The 16,419-nt window shown below is 40.6% G+C and overlaps 1 protein-coding gene across 1 annotated transcript; it reads left to right on the plus strand.

The window, feature by feature from the left end:
- The first annotated feature begins 574 nt into the window (after positions 1-574).
- On the plus strand, positions 575-14,745 carry LOC120744744 (all-trans-retinol 13,14-reductase-like). Its single transcript, XM_040049288.1, has 12 exons — positions 575-769; positions 1,443-1,625; positions 8,778-8,916; positions 9,073-9,175; positions 9,903-10,098; positions 10,185-10,382; positions 11,366-11,485; positions 11,597-11,735; positions 12,038-12,147; positions 12,256-12,422; positions 13,167-13,326; positions 14,230-14,745. Exons 1-12 carry the CDS (start codon positions 604-606, stop codon positions 14,379-14,381), a joined length of 1,833 nt encoding a protein of 610 aa, XP_039905222.1. The 5' UTR covers positions 575-603; the 3' UTR covers positions 14,382-14,745.
- The last annotated feature ends 1,674 nt before the right edge of the window (positions 14,746-16,419 follow it).

The following is a 16,419-nucleotide window of genomic DNA, read 5'->3' on the forward strand; positions in this document are numbered from 1 at the left end:
AAAGTCTGCACACAAATCTAATATATGAATTATATTTCTGCCTGGTTACATTATAACTGGTTTTCTAATTCCAATTTTGTTCATCACATGTATCATACTTTGCTGTATGAGCAACTTTGCTGCTCAGCGGTCTTTTCACAGTGTATAATATTGCCCTCTGAATTTGTAACCTTTACATATTTCCCAGAGGACTAAGAACTTCAGTCACTGCATTTTATCTCTCAAAGCGTTTTTGTTCACAATCATAAAGCAGAACTGCAGTGATCTAAGCTAAACAGTCACATAGCTGTAAATAAAAGTCCTTTTTTGGATGTGGATATCACACACATACAACCAGCCCTCTATTCTGTGCCAGTGCTCGCCTACTGTGGAAAATTCATTTCTCACTCCTGTAATTCTGTGGTATGATTTCACATAATGTCACATGTTATGTGCTTGTTACTTCATGACTATAAGAAACAACAAAGTTTTCATTTTTCATTGGGTCTTCTCCTCTACAGCCCGGTTGGAAAGCTTCCCATTTGATCTCCTCACTGCTTCGTTCTTACCTCTGATCTCTCTCCTGTTGTCAGTGTAGAAGGTGCAAAGCTCCCTTCAGCTAGTATGTGGTGGTGGCTGCTTGGTCTATTCAGCTGCGTGCTGCTGGCGGTTATTGTCATTTTCTTTTTGATAGTGGGGCAACGCTACAAGGTATTTAGTGAGTCGTGCCTGAGACCACCCGGACCCCTTGTCGCTGACAGCAAACTCAGGGATGCCAGGCTGAAGAGAGGTAATGTATGCATGGGAGCAGTGCTCAATTTGGTGACTACTTGATGCTTAGTTTTTACTCAGTTTTTATTTAAGGAATGAGGAATTTGTAAAACTCTGCTGATCAAGACTTCTTACTTGTGCTAGTCATAATAAATCCTTAAAACTGAGAAGAAGTACTAATTTTCCTATTAATGTTGATAGTCAATGGATCAGTTTGTCAGTATTTTGGTTTATGAGCAACACCTGCAAATTTAAGATAAGACTTTGTTGATCCCACGACGAGGAAATCTGTGCGTTACCACAGCTCAAGTACAATGCCATTCCCTTTGACCTCAGCTGTAGTGTTAATTACACTAAACATTAAGCTTTTCGTTTAGTTACCACAGCTCAAATCACCAGTGTTTTCTTACATTTTCTTGTCATTTTTTAGCTTCTGAAGAAAATGTATTTTTAGAATAGAAAATAAATAATTTAATACACACAACTTCATAGCTGTTATTCATAAAGAATTTCATATTTACATGTAAATTGAAATTTTGTGTCAACCCCTATTTGTTTTTCTAGATCTAGCTATACAAACATCTGAAGTGGATCTTTCTGTGGAGGTTGCATTGCCATCAGAAACCTCTGTTTCTGTCTCGTGTGTCTAGAAACCCTCACAATCAGGCTGATTTGAAATGTTTCCCCCACAGGATTTCGTGTGGACCGTGTTCCTGCTGATCTGGACGCAGTGGTGATTGGCAGTGGCATAGGAGGTTTGACGGCAGCAGCACTTTTGTCCAAAGCTGGGAAGAAGGTTGTAGTTCTGGAGCAGCATGACCAAGCAGGAGGGTGCACACACACCTTCCAAAATAAAGGATTTGAGTTTGATGTGGGTAAGCTGCTGAAGAAAACACACACCAGTCCACAAAATAAAACTCACAACAATATATCTTTAAAACCAACAAGACAAACTGCTAAAATGCTCAAATTTATAGCTGGAGTTTTAAGCCTAATCTCATATGCTCTCTTGTTGAGTTCAACACATCTTAAAATTAGCTATGGTCAAATTTCACATTCATTTATATATATTTTTTAAATCCAAATTTAAAATGATTATAAAAATTTAATTTTATTTACTATCAGAACCATGAGGATTGTTATTCAGTTAAGTACATTACCATTAATAGGATGTTTTTCAAGAACAGGGTTTATGGCATGAACTTGTCAGTGGTGAATATTTCTGTCAACATTCGGCTGTGTGCAGGCAGGAGTTAGACCCAAAATGCAATCTCAGATATGAAGGATGAACTCAAAAACCACAGCTTTATTGCAGGCAAACGAAAAGGCATACAACACAAAACTAAACTAAACTGAGAAAGAATAAACTAAACTCGCCGGGAAACACACAGAGAAACACAGCCATGAGGGGAAAAAGCAACACTGACACAGCGAAACACAGGGCTTAAATACACTGGGGAATAATGAGGGGAATGAGACACAGGAGGAGAGCACAGCTTTGAGAAATCAGACATGACAAGAAGTGAAATTCAATATATTCATGTAGGACACAGACCTTCAAAGTAAAAGAGGAAATGTAACAATGAGACGCGGACTTGACTAGGGGATACAACTGACAGGGGAGACAGAGCAACTGAGAAGCACAGAGACCAAACATAAGGGAGGCACAGTGTACAGAATGGTGTACGTCAGTTTAATGCTGGGTGGTGCTGCAATAGTAACTATCCTCGGTCAGAAGGAGAGGCTGACATCTGTAGAATGTTTAGCTTATTTTAGAGTTTAGAAATGTGTTATCATAGAATGTAGAACTATTGTAGAGACACTGCCCTTAAAGTAATAAAGGCCTCACTGCGTCGTGAACTTAGGAGTAGATTGTAGGAGGCCTCTCCCCCACTGAGTGGAAATTCCCCAGAGGATGTTTTAGGGTGGGGGTCTCAACATTTGTAACTGTGGTCTGGAAGGGAGAGGGGTTTTATGACCTCTAGGGAGTTACCTACACCCACAGTGTTTTAACTGTCACGCACACACATCCACACGCACACTCACTCATGTGCACTCACACATACACACAGGTATGCGCACACAGGCACACACGAGCACTCACATAGACACGTGGGAACGCGCACATGTAGGCATTCATGTGCTCGTGCACATAGACACAGACAGAGTTTGCAGCACACCGTAGGGGGTTTTATGATGGGGTCGCTTCTATAAAGCTGGCTGTAACTAACAAAGGGGTGAAGATTTGGAGAGGGACACCGGCCTCGTCTTCCCTTCTAGAAGTGCATGCTTAAATGAAGATGAATAAAGATGAATAAAGGTTTTGTGAAATGACTACTGAGTTCCGGTGCCGTCTCTGGAAGTTTCGACGAATAAAAGAACCGGGGTAAAACTGATTTCCCAACACATCCAGGGATTAGATTACCACAGGTGGAGTTTATTGGCGGTCAGATGGATGGTACAGGGAGGTATGGCATACAGTAGGAGGATGTGGAGGGGTGATATGGTGTGGTTTCTATGATTAAGAACAGGGTATGCATTACAACATGAATACAGATTAAAGATTAAGAAAACTGGCAACAAATTCCTCCACAACAAATCAGTCTGATACCACTTCTTACAGGGTTCACGTTTACTAAGGCACTACCCAAAAGGCGCCACAAGAGGGCACTCCAACACAAGAGATGACCTATTTACACTGATGCACTTAGTAAACAGTCAGCCCCCTACTTAGCCACTACATAATACAGTGATATTACAGTATACAAATTCACATAAATTGGCAGAGGGAACAAACAAAGCTGTAACAAGCCCAAAACAATCAAATAACTGGGCTGCCATAGTTATCGCTAACTAGCACATGTGCTAAAGGTAACTAAAACCAATACACACAAGTAGCAGTGTAACCATCTTAAGCATGGAATATTAACTCACGTTTATGCGACGCACACCATCCCCAACAAATACAGGATGGGCTATTTGTTTCCCTTCCAAGCAGCTCTCTCCTCAATCGTTAGCCCATGAACATACGAAGACCATCTAGCTCATAAGTCCCATGAATCCCATCACCTACCAGAGGCTGCTGGGTAATGTAGTTCACACTAACACAGGCTTTTCTACACACAGAGAACAATAAATACTGGGATAGATTACAAACAACACAAAACACTGGGTCACACCCAGGACCCTGACAATTTCCAAGTATATTATGCACACAGGGATGTTTACATAATTTAATATTATTTATCTGAAACTTGTTACATGTTCAGCCTTCACACCTCCAACGGCCCCAACAATAGAGACACTTTGGACACTCATTCCCCCACCTCTCCCCCCTCCACAGAGCCATCACCACCTTCAAACACTTCACCTACAACACCCCCCTCCTCACCCCACACAAAAGAGGATTTCACACCACCTCCTCCCACCACAACTCTTCATATTCATGAAGCAGGTGTGAGGAAGCAGTTTAAGAGTCTGAATGCTCGAAAAGCTCCCGGCCCAGACGGCGTGTCTCCTGCCACCCTCAGACACTGTGCAAACGAGCTGGCCCCAGTGTTCTCTGGCATTTTCAACTCCTCACTGCAGGCATGTCATGTGCCTGCCTGCTTCAAGTCCTCTACCATAATCCCTGTCCCCAAGAAACCTAGGATCACTGGACTAAATGACTACAGACCCGTGGCTCTGACATCTGTGGTCATGAAGTCTTTTGAGCGCCTAGTTCTCTCCTATCTCAAGACCCTCACGGCCCCCCTCCTGGACCCCCTGCAGTTTGCATACAGAGCCAACAGGTCTGTAGATGACGCCATCAACATGGCCCTACACTTCATCCTGCAGCATCTGGACTCCCCAGGAACCTACGCCAGGATCCTGTTTGTGGACTTCAGCTCTGCCTTCAACACCATCCTTCCAGACCATCTCCGAGGCAAGCTTTCCCAGATGAATGTGCCTGATCCCATCTGCCGGTGGATCACTGACTTCCTGACGGACAGGAAGCAGCATGTGAGGCTGGGAAAGAATGTCTCGGACTCCCGGACCATCAGCACCGGCTCCCCTCAGGGCTGTGTTCTTTCTCCTCTGCTCTTCTCCCTGTACACCAACTGCTGCACCTCCACCCACCAGTCTGTCAAGCTAATCAAGTTTGCAGATGACACCACCGTTATTGGACTCATCTCGGACGGGGATGAGTCTGCCTACAGGAGGGAGGTTGAACGTCTGGTGTCCTGGTGCAGCCACAACAACCTGGTGCTGAATGCCCAGAAGACAGTGGAGATTATTGTGGACTTCAGGAAGCACACAGCTCCACTCCCCCCCATCATCCTGACTGACACCCCCATCACCTCTGTGGACTCATTCCGCTTCCTGGGTACCACCATCACCCAGGACCTGAAGTGGGAGCCCACCATCACCTCCGTCATTAAGAAAGCCCAGCAGAGGATGTACTTCCTGAGGCAGCTGAAGAAATTCAACCTGCCAACACGGACGATGATGCAATTCTACACTGCAATCATCGAGTCCATCCTCACCTCCTCCATCACCGTGTGGTACGCTGGAGCCACTATCAGGGACAAACAGAGACTGCAGCGTGTTGTGCGCTCTGCTGAGAAGGTGATTGGCTGCAGACTCCCATCTCTGCAGGACCTGTACACCTCCAGGACACTGGGGCGTGCAGCTCGGATCTTAGCTGACCCTTCTCACCCTGGACACAGTCTGTTTGACCTGCTCCCCTCAGGCAGGAGGCTCCGGTCCATTCGCACCAGAACCTCTCGCCATAAGAACAGTTTCTTCCCCTCTGCTGTTGGACACATGAACAATAAACGTACGACTGTTCCCACCACTAACACATGACCCTACGCTGTGTTCACTGCATCATTCCATGTTTGGCACTGATCACCACCTGCACTCATGTATATATCATGTATATATCTATCTATCTACTTAGCACTTTTAATTCTTATTCTCATTTTTATTTTCATGTCTAGTTAAGCTTAATTTATATCAGTATTTATAACAGTATGTTTGCACTGAAGCACCGCAGCAATTTCCTAATGTTGTAAACCCGCTCAACATTTGGCAATAAAAACCCTTTCTGATTCTGATTCTGATTCTGATGTTGTGAATGAATGGAAATAAATAATAATAGAGATCCCAAATTGAGAATTCATCTTGTTATAGAGACCAATTTGCAAATGCAAATTTAAGAGAAAATAATGTCAAAACTAGTGCTGTCAGCGTTAATCTGGTTAAAATGACATTAGTGCCATAACTGCATTAATGCTGCAAATCTCCGTTAGCGAGTTAACGCGGATCGCCCCGTGCATGGAGCTGCACTGCGTCAACGCGTTAGCACAGTTAGCTTGTTAACGTGTTAACGCTGTGCAGCCCCCGCTTTAATGGTTATGGAGTTAACGTCATTTTAACGAGATTAACGCTGACAGCACTAGTCAAAATATATTTAATTGCTTTAAACATTCATGACACATAATTCAGTCCAAGTAGATTAACCATGTTTATTTAATGTATGGGCAGTGTTGGGAAGGTTACTTTTAAAATGTATTCCATTACAGATTACAGAATACATGCCCCAAAATGTATTTTGTAATGTATTCCGTTACGTTACTCAATGAGAGTAAGGTATTCTGAATACTTTGGATTACTTAATATATTGTCATGCTTTTTACAACTACATGAATGTGATTTATTACTGTTACTTAAGGTCCACGGCTCCGAACCGTAGTAAAGGGACCTCTGGCTAATACGTCGGGTTCCGTGTCGGGCTCGTAGCCGAAAAATAGCTTTACTTTGTTGTCTGGGTCAAGTTTGCTTGCGAGAGACAGAGAGAGGTGAGAGACGGAGAGAGGTGTTGAAAGACTGCTCCAACGGAACTTATTGTTTTGGAGAAAACACGAACACAGTGTACAGTCGAGTCTTAATAGTGTACTTACAACTAGGCTCGTCAGGCTCTCTTCTTGGCTGCAGTGGTTATTATTATATTTCCATGCTTCCATCTCCTGTTTCTTGGTGATAGCTCATACTTTTCCACTCTCATTTTTCTCCCTCCTCGGGCTCACAGACAAATAACAGGTATGGCAGTCCCTGCAGCACGGACTACACTGCCCATGAGGCTACATTCTTTAGGGTAGCGTTCTGCCTATTGCCTTCATACTAAATCATTTTTAAAAATATTTCTTCACGTCATTATGAGACACAAGATTGAGACAAAGGCATTAGGGCCTCTTAATGCGTGTTTTTTGGGGGTTTCCACTGGCGTGGAATTACCAAAAATAGAGAGGGTGTAGCCCAACATATGAAACAGGAAAATACCTCTGTGTATTATACATGTTGTGGCTAGCTCAGACAAGGAGGAGACAGAGGTGTCATTTAGTCTTGCTTCCCCGAGTTGCCAGGGAGCACAGCCGTTCATTTTCCAACAGAAACGCACGGCCGGTAACCCAACTGCTCGGCATAGCTTAGCACAGACCTTCCCAAAGTGTGGGGGGGGGGGCGCAGAGCCATTGCAGGGGGGGCGCAGAATGAAAAGGGGGGGGAAACAAAACGCTTAGACACTGCTAGCACAGGGTGCCCATAGAAACACAAAGCAGGAGATGAAGCATAGCTGAATATGTTTCCAAACCAACTTCATTCTAAGCCAAAGACTAGAAAATATGGTGAAGCATATCTGCCCTTTGGTTTCACCTGCACAAGTGCCAAGGTAGATCTCCCCTGCAGAATTGGTTTTCCCTGTGTCGAGAGCAGCGCTGGGCTGTTCAGATCACGGACAAACAGTATCCTACAGTTGTTTATGTTTTTAAACCCATTTTGCACAGAGAGGCATTTTTTGAAAAATGTATTGATAGCAATGTTGAATATTATTACACATGAAAAAAAAAACTACATGTAAAATAATTACACGTGAGGCCTCTGCCTTTCTAAATGGAGGGACAGTAACTGCGTGTGTATGTAAGCGTGTAAAACCTGCAGATAGTCAGATTAACAGTATTTTGTCTCTATCTGCCATTCTTCAATTCATCTCATGTAAAAAAAATAACGTGCACACAGCGTGACGTGAGAAAGGCACATACCTTTGACATTGCGTGACCAACTCTGTATTCCTCGTCCACACGTAAACGCAAAAAATGAGTTTAAAAAAATCTCCGTTTTCGGTGATTCAAAACGCTGTTTACGTGTGGACGAAACAGCTGCGTTTTCAAAAATATCCGTGTAGGCGCGGACGTAGCGTAAAAGAGTTAGTAGTTTATTTTATTACTACCTGTAATTTATTGCAGATTACTTGTATTTTCTTAATTGTTTACGAAATGTTTGAGGTGTGAAATAAACCGCAATGGAGCTAAATATGGGTGTGTGTGGTTGGAGGATGTGTTTGTGTGTGCGCGTGCGCGTGTGAGAAGAGGGGGGGGGCGCGAACATTTTTCTTGTAAAACAAGGGGGGGGCCCAGCAAAGAAAAGTTTGGGAACCACTGGATTAGCACAACAACAACAACAACAAAAAGGCCTCTCTCACCCAGGAAACACACAGTCGCAGAGAGAGCGTGTCATCCTGTAACCATGGCAACTGTAACACTGCCCCTGGAACAACAGAACGTAGCTGTCAAACAAAACCCAAACAGTCCTGACCCGCGACAATATGAAACAGGAAAATACCGCCGTGTAATCCATTTATTTCAACAAAGTAACTGTATTCTAAATACCACCTTTTTAAACGGTAACTGTAACGGAATACAGTTACTCATATTTTGTATTTTAAATATGTAACGGCGGTACATGTATTCCGTTACTCCCCAACACTGTGTATGGGTGATGTAACCCATTATGCAGTACTATCCATTTTATGACTGCACAGTTACTTGATTCCTTTATCGTAAAATTCTTAAGAAACCCTAAAAAACTGGTTCATCTAAATGTGAGAGATTAATTTGGTTTCACTGCTTGTGTTTTCTTTCTTTTTTGTTTGTTTACATTTTTGAAAAAATGCACAAGTGAATTTAAACCCATTATGTTACCACCAGGTATCCATTACCTGGGTCAGCTTCATGAGAACAGCTTGTTGAAGGTTGCTTTGGATCAGATCACAGAGGGACAGCTGCAGTTTGCAAGGCTGGAGCAGCACTTTGATACAGTGATCCTAGGTCAGCATGACCAGCGCAGGTAGATCAGATTTTGTTACTTGTTTCAGTATTCCTGACTTTCGTTAACTTTTTTGCCAACTTTCTATTGCAAATGAAACAAACTGGATTTCCCACCTTTAGTGCCTCATCTTTCCTCACTTTCATCATAAATCTTCCAATCTCCCATCATTCTCAGGGAGTACCATGTCCATGCAGGGAAGACTGAAATGGCAGTCAGCCTGAAGAATCAGTTTCCAGGAGAAGAAGAAGCCATTGATGAATTAATGAGACTGATGAAGGTAAAAAGGGACAGAAGCAAGGGTAATCATAAGGAAGTGGATGCCTCAAAAAGAAGGGTGCAGGGATTATGCAATGGACTAGTATATTAAAATGTAAGGCATAAGCAAAAAATAAAAAAACCCTCAAACATCTTGCAGCAGGAATTTTAGCTTTCCTTGTGATATCAAGACTATCACCTTGTTTTACAGGCACCGCTTCAAAGAAGATCAAATGCTTGCTTGTCCACTGGATATGTACTTCTCAAAAAAGGAACAAGAGACTCTAGGAAATCTAATTCAAACTACTATTTTTTCTGTTTTATCTGTTTCATTCAGTTCCTAACAACTTACCCTGTCCATATCAATACAAAAATCCAGCATGAGTTTTTTCCATTGAGCTCTATTTTGTTTGCAGTACTTACTTGTTTACACACATGCAACTGTATACATGTCCAACAATGTGATGAATCAGCTAAACAGAATGGGTTGTAGTTTAAAATAGTGGATACTTATTAGAAGCCAAAAATCACCAATTAACTGATCCAGTTCCAGAAATACAATCAGTATAGCAGTCTGTTATCAGATGACCAGTTCTGCTCTTCCCCGATGAACTTGGAAGAATTGCTCAATAGATTTTGGCACCTTAACAGTAAAACCGTTGAACTGCACTTGTATTATAAATGGTGCCAGATAAGTAAAGCGTAGATAGGGCTCTCATTAATAAATATGACTGTGTGCTCTCTTACAGCTTGGTTCACAGAGGACGCCACTTATTGCCATGTTGAAGATCGTTCCGTACTGGTTGGTTAACTTTCTCATCCGGACTGGCCTATTACATTGGATATCTTCAGTGTTTCGTCTTGCAACAACCAGCCATTCAGAATTAATATCCCACCTCACACAGAGCAAGGACTTGCAGGCACTTTCTGCATACCTGTTCTATGGTGCTGGACACACACAAAGGCATATTGCCACTCAGATCAGACGGTACATTCTCTTCATGGTTCTGTTTCATCTTCTTCTCTTGAAGGCGTCCCTCCTAAAGACTCCAGCTTTCTCATTAATGCCCTCCTCCTTCATCACTACAAGCGTGGTGCATACTATCCACGTGGGGGCGCAAGTGAATTTGCCTTTCACATCATCCCAGTCATTCAGCAAGCAGGTGGTGCAGTCCTAGTCAGGGCTCCAGTGCAACGCATCCTTCTCAACAAACAGGGGAAGGCGTATGGTGAGTGGGACAGGGGGAGAGAAAATAACTTCATATTTCATGTTTAATTTCTTGACAAATTCTTTGAGGACAGTCTGATGGCTTGTTGTGGGTCTAGCCGAGTGTCCAAATGGACACAGCCTGAATTACTAACTTGTATGACTGCACAATGTACTCAAAGTATACTAAGTTTGCTGAATGTTTTCTGTTGCAAACTACAGCAGATCTTTTGCAATATTAAATGTCAACCTGTCAGTATATGCTATATGGGCAAAAGTACTGGGATATCTACACATTAAACCCACAGCAGCTCACCTATGGAAACTCAAGCCATGAAGCTCCTGAAGCACAGTTTCTGAGTTGATTGTAATGCCAGAAGAACTTTGCAGTGACTAATTCAGCAGAGTTTTATGCATTATTATACATCTCAGTGACCATACTCTGCAATTTATATGGTCACTTCATAGCTTAGTTACTGTAGTTCCAAAAATCCCAAGTACAGTTGATTGTGGAATATCTAGGAGGAAAGAAATTTCATGAAATGGCTTGGCATCCCATTACAGTACCATGCTCTAATTCACTGAGCTCTTCAGAACAACACATTCTTAATCCTACTGCACAAAACCGCAACAACCAGTGAGACAAACTTATTTGTCAGACCAGATTATTAAAAGTAAGGCAGTTATCTCTGTTTACTTAGTGGTTACAGATAGTAAAATGAGGTGGCAATTAGTGGCAAATGTTTTGCTGGTAGAATTTTAGTCACCTTAGATATTAGGTCATTGGTAGTAAATTTGTAATGTCATGATGGTTTTAGACTGGATAACTTTATTGATAAATTTCTTTGTCTTGAAATTAATGTCTCAGGTTATCTGAAGTTTGGATTTACTGTTTTTCCAAAGCAACTCTACATTATCTGAGAAACAGGAGCAAGTGTGATCCAATGTCCAAAAACGATATCTCCACCAAGTAATAATATCAGGATAACACTGTGTATCTTTCAGGTGTGGTGGTTCTTAAAGGACAAGAAGAGATAGAGGTTCTTGCCCCTGCTGTAATTTCAAATGCTGGAATCTTCAACACCTTCCAGAAGTTTCTACCTCACAATATACAAGAAAAACCAGGTAACAGTCGATGTGTTGCACTTGTTTTTGATTTTAATTTGATATGAGTGTCATGCATTTCCTTAAGTGTCTTTTGCCCTCTAAAGATTCTATATGTTTTCTGTTGTATAGAGATCCAGTCATTGTTGAGTATGGTACATCATGGCATGGGTTCCTTTTTGGTCTTTGTTGGTCTGGATGGAACCAAAGAGGAGCTAGGCATTGTTTCCAATAACTTCTGGATGTATAAAGACAATGACTTGGACTCACTGTAGGTTTTCCTCTCTTCTTTCATTCCTTCATCTCTTTGTAGTTTATCTTTATTTCTACTTCTAACTTCTATCCGATTTCTTCTAAAATCTAGTCAAAAATTGTATCTCGGTCTATACTTTTTTGTCATTCTAGTGTTCCATCTAAATATTTCCATGTTTATGTGTTTTATAATAATAATAATAATAATAATAATAATAATAATACAACCCTATCTTATCGCCATTGCAGTGTATTTAACATTTAATGGATTGAATTAACAAATTTTCTTTTGTGTCTTTGTACAAAACATTGTGTGAGAAGCATGGAGCAGTATTCATCTCTAAGCAGAGATCAGGTTTTGGGAAACATTCCCATGATGTTTATCACTTTTCCGTCTGCTAAAGATCCAACAGCCAGCATCAGACATCCAGGTAATGCACATTTGCATGGACAAAATTCACCTGTTCATCTTTGATGCACCACTCTGACTGTTTGACAGTATTACAGTACCCTTTATTCTTCTTCCTATCTCTTCACAGGTAAGTCCTGTATGACTTTGTTAACCATGGCACGCTATGAATGGTTTGAGGAATGGGAGGGGACCAAGCTTGGGAAACGGGGACAGGACTACGTGGATCTGAAGAACAGTATGGCCCAAGAACTGCTGGAATGGGCACTAACCATCTTCCCTCATTTGCGAGACAAGGTGTGTGTAGATACTTGTTAATGTGTTCATTGTCTGCACAGACAATGTATTGTGATTGATTCATTAATGATCTAAATTTGATTTATCACATTTAGTCAAATTATGCCATTAACTTAATCTGTTTGCAAACTAAGCTAACGTGCATTACTCAACAGTTGATGTTTTCTGTTCAAAAGTTGCTTTTTAGTCAGGGTTAGTTTTTTTTTTTAACTGTTTAGGGTTAAAAATGGACTTGTAGAGGTGCTGAAAATCACTGAAAAGGCTTGAATTTTAACCCTGTGACATCTAACCCCTCATGGGAGAATTCTCATATATGCTTTGAAGAAATTTAAAGAAAAAAAAAGACTTTGTCATTGTTAGCTCCATGTTCTCAGCTCATTGTCATTCCTTCCAATCTGGAAAGTGCAAAAATGTTCCGGCTTCCATCCCTTGTCATATGTATGCTTTTGTCGTTTTACAACAGAACTGCTCTGAACTGCTCACATTCACACACCAGTGTATGAATGTGAGAGTGAATGAATAGTGGCATTGTAAAGCGCTTTGCGTGCCTTGAAAAGCGCTATATAAATCCAATCCATTATTATTATTATTATTTTAATGTCCACAATTTAACTGTCAAAAAGCAACACTAACATCTCTGTATATTTCATTATCCGCTCAACTTGTACAACAACTAGTTGGAATTTCACAGTCCCAAAGTCTATTGATAAATCCTCTATTAATTTACACGTGTATGTTTTTCAGGTAGTAATGGTAGATGCTGCAACCCCTCTAACAAACGTCCACTATTTGGGTGCTCCAAGAGGTGAGATGTATGGAGCTGAACACAACTTGGAGCGCTTCAAGCCAGAAGCGATTGCTAAGACACGACCACAGACTCCCATCAGCGGTCTCTATTTAACAGGTGATTCTCATTCCCCCAGCCATATCTACACTTACTAAGATTCTCACTCACACAGTGACAATAATTCATCTTTGTCACGGCCTTTTAAGAAACAAAAGAAAAATACTCCAAGAAAAGGCCATGGGTGGTAACCGGTAGTTTGTTTCTGAATTCACTTCCTTGATTCTTTGAAAAACATATGTTGTTTATTTCTTATATAAATATGAACCAAAAATCAACCAAATAATTTCTTACAACTTAGATGTAAATTAAAGTTTATTATAATTACACTTTTAATATATATAATTATTTAATATAATTCCACAAGTTCAAAAAGTGGTTAAAAGAAGGCCGTTTAAAATCCTCCTGTCGTCTTACTGGACCTTTGATAAACAAAATAGATTTCCACCGCACCCCACAGTGTTCTCTTAAGCTCTTAATTAATGGGAGGTTCCAAAAGTTACCACAGTAATGAAAATTTTTCCAAAATTAAAAATGTAATTACAGATTTAAAAAGCAAACTAGCTTAAGTATATTCTTACTATAACAATAATGGCTAAAAAAGTATGATTCCCAAGAATTTAACAAAAATGGCCCCAACAATCTTACTCTACAAACTCACCCATATGGAAAAGAAATAGTAAAAACTTATATGATTTACTCATGAAAGTGGCCACTGTCTCATTACTTTCATATATTGTTTTAGTAAGTATCCAAAACATACAAGTTTCATTATATAATTTTTCAAGGGATCTTATATCTGTTTTCACTCTTGTATGCTTTTCATGCAAGTTTCACACAAGACAGATACAAACTTTATAAGATTTATATAAATCTTTTCCATATGGGCAACTACAAACTAGTTCTTTAAGTATATGCAAACTCTGAGTGCAATGATTTCCTGATGTTTCTGTGTGTGTTCAGGTCAGGACGTATTTTGCAATGGCATGGCTGGAGCTCTTCACGGTGGACTGCTTTGTGCGTCAGCTGTCCTCAATCAGATCCTCTACATTGACCTTCTAGCCCTGAAGACCCGCTTCAAACGCAATCAGAGTAGTCACAAATTAACCTGGTAGCTGTGGTGGAGTCTGTGTTCTTCTCGAGTACATAAAATTTCACGTCTCGAGATAAGATTTAATGCTTTTTATGATATATATCTTTGGATAGTTTCCAGTCATGCTGTAAGGTTAGCTGAATTAAATGTGTAAACAAATGTGTGAGTGATGAATACAAATCTGCACGTCCACCACCATAACTGCTTCTGCTGTAGCTGTTCTTAGATTCTTTAAAAGTGATAAAGACATTTTAAACCTGCTGCCAAATGTCACCTTCATTCACTTTTCATTGAGCTTTCATTTAAAGAAAACCTCACCAGTTGCATGTGAGATGCCTGCAATAAACCATTACAGTGATACCTTTAATAAACAATTAAGCTATTCATTTACAAGTCTTTTTATTGACATACTGCAGCTTCCCGGGAATCACCAGATTCTTCCGACCGCTCCCTTTAGGGGTCACCACAGTTGATCTATTCTAACATCCTCTTCTGAAACATGCCACATGCCCCCATGTGGCAACATTAAAAGGATATTGAATTAATTATTAGCAATTCAGGTTTGTAATGTACCTCAATTATCAATGTCAGAGTGTAGAAAACCCTAAAACATCCTGGGATCTTGAGGGGATTGCTGTTGGAGCTATATAAAAGTGAATTGATTTAAACTGAAAGAGCTTGCAGTCATATTACATATATCTACTAATATTTGTAAAATACAACAAGCACATTAACGATAATTTTCTATAATAAGGGCACAGCTGTTAATACAGCTACATGACAATGCGTAAAGGGTACAAACAAACACACAGAGAGATGCATAAATTGCTGGTTTTACCAATTTATTTAACATTTTACAGATCTGTGTTCAGTGCAGGTTTTCCAAGAAGCCAGAGAAGCATCAATGAAGCTGAACAATCAAACTAGCTTAGACAACTAGCACAAAATCACTCTGAAAAAGTAGATTTACCACTGGAAAGTTATTTGCAGTTTTTCTTTACTTGCACCTTAACTGAAGCTGTGATGCCTTTTGACATTGTGGCCATGATGGTAACACTTTCACTTTTGTATGTGAGATTGGGGCCTTTGGCTGGGCCTCTGACAAATGTTGTGCCTGAGTTTTTGGACATCTCATGAAAGAGATCTCGGTTACACTCTGTGCCAATATCAAAGACTCCCAATCCACATTGATTTGGCTTCTGTTTTAATGGCACCTTGAACATGATGGCAATTTTTGCAGTTGCCTCTTTGGAAGAACTATTGCAAAGATCATAAGTGATGATGCCCACTGCTCCTTCAAGTCTGGATGGACGCTTGACAAACTGAGCCTCCCCTTCAGCAGACGGTTGAATGGTAGGTGGGAAGGGAATGGCGTAGCATCCACTCTTTGTGTGCACACTACACAGGAAAATACATCTCCATGAGAACATGTTTTAAAAATAGGGCAATATTTGAAGTCCAGCACTTTTTAACAACTCACCAGGGGTTACAAAGAGAATAAGTGGAACACTCATTCTTTATCTGTACAGTGCATGCACGATCTGTTGGCAGTGCCCTGGCAATACCTTGACCAATGCCAAACACATTCCCGATAATATCTGGTGCATCTACGACATTTTCCATCTCTACAGTTTACCTGGTCAAAAAAAAAAAATCCTTCACTTATTATTTTCTTCCTAATTGACAGTGTAAGACTGAGTTCATAGTCCATTGCCTTTAATAAACTACTTTAAGCAGATGATGACTTTAGATGAGTGTTAATGAATATATTTATATCATTTTACACTTTGTACTGCGAGAGAGTGCGAGCATCCAGCAAGCTTATAACATCCTTGGCACTTCCAGTAATAATCTCTGATTGTTTGTCAATAATCAGAGATAATTACTGCATTATTATTAGCACATACTTTAATCAGTGATGTTTAGCTTGCATGTGAGCTACCTGGTAGCATACCATTTGACAGGACAAAACAATGACTACCATCTAATAAATAAGGACACGGAAAAAGCCTGCAAGGCGAGTTATAGCAGTAACATGATTCACCATCTGGAGCAAAGCC

This window comes from Simochromis diagramma, unplaced genomic scaffold (assembly GCF_900408965.1).
Source record: "Simochromis diagramma unplaced genomic scaffold, fSimDia1.1 OVJJ01000517.1, whole genome shotgun sequence".
Taxonomy (NCBI): Eukaryota; Metazoa; Chordata; class Actinopteri; order Cichliformes; family Cichlidae; genus Simochromis; species Simochromis diagramma.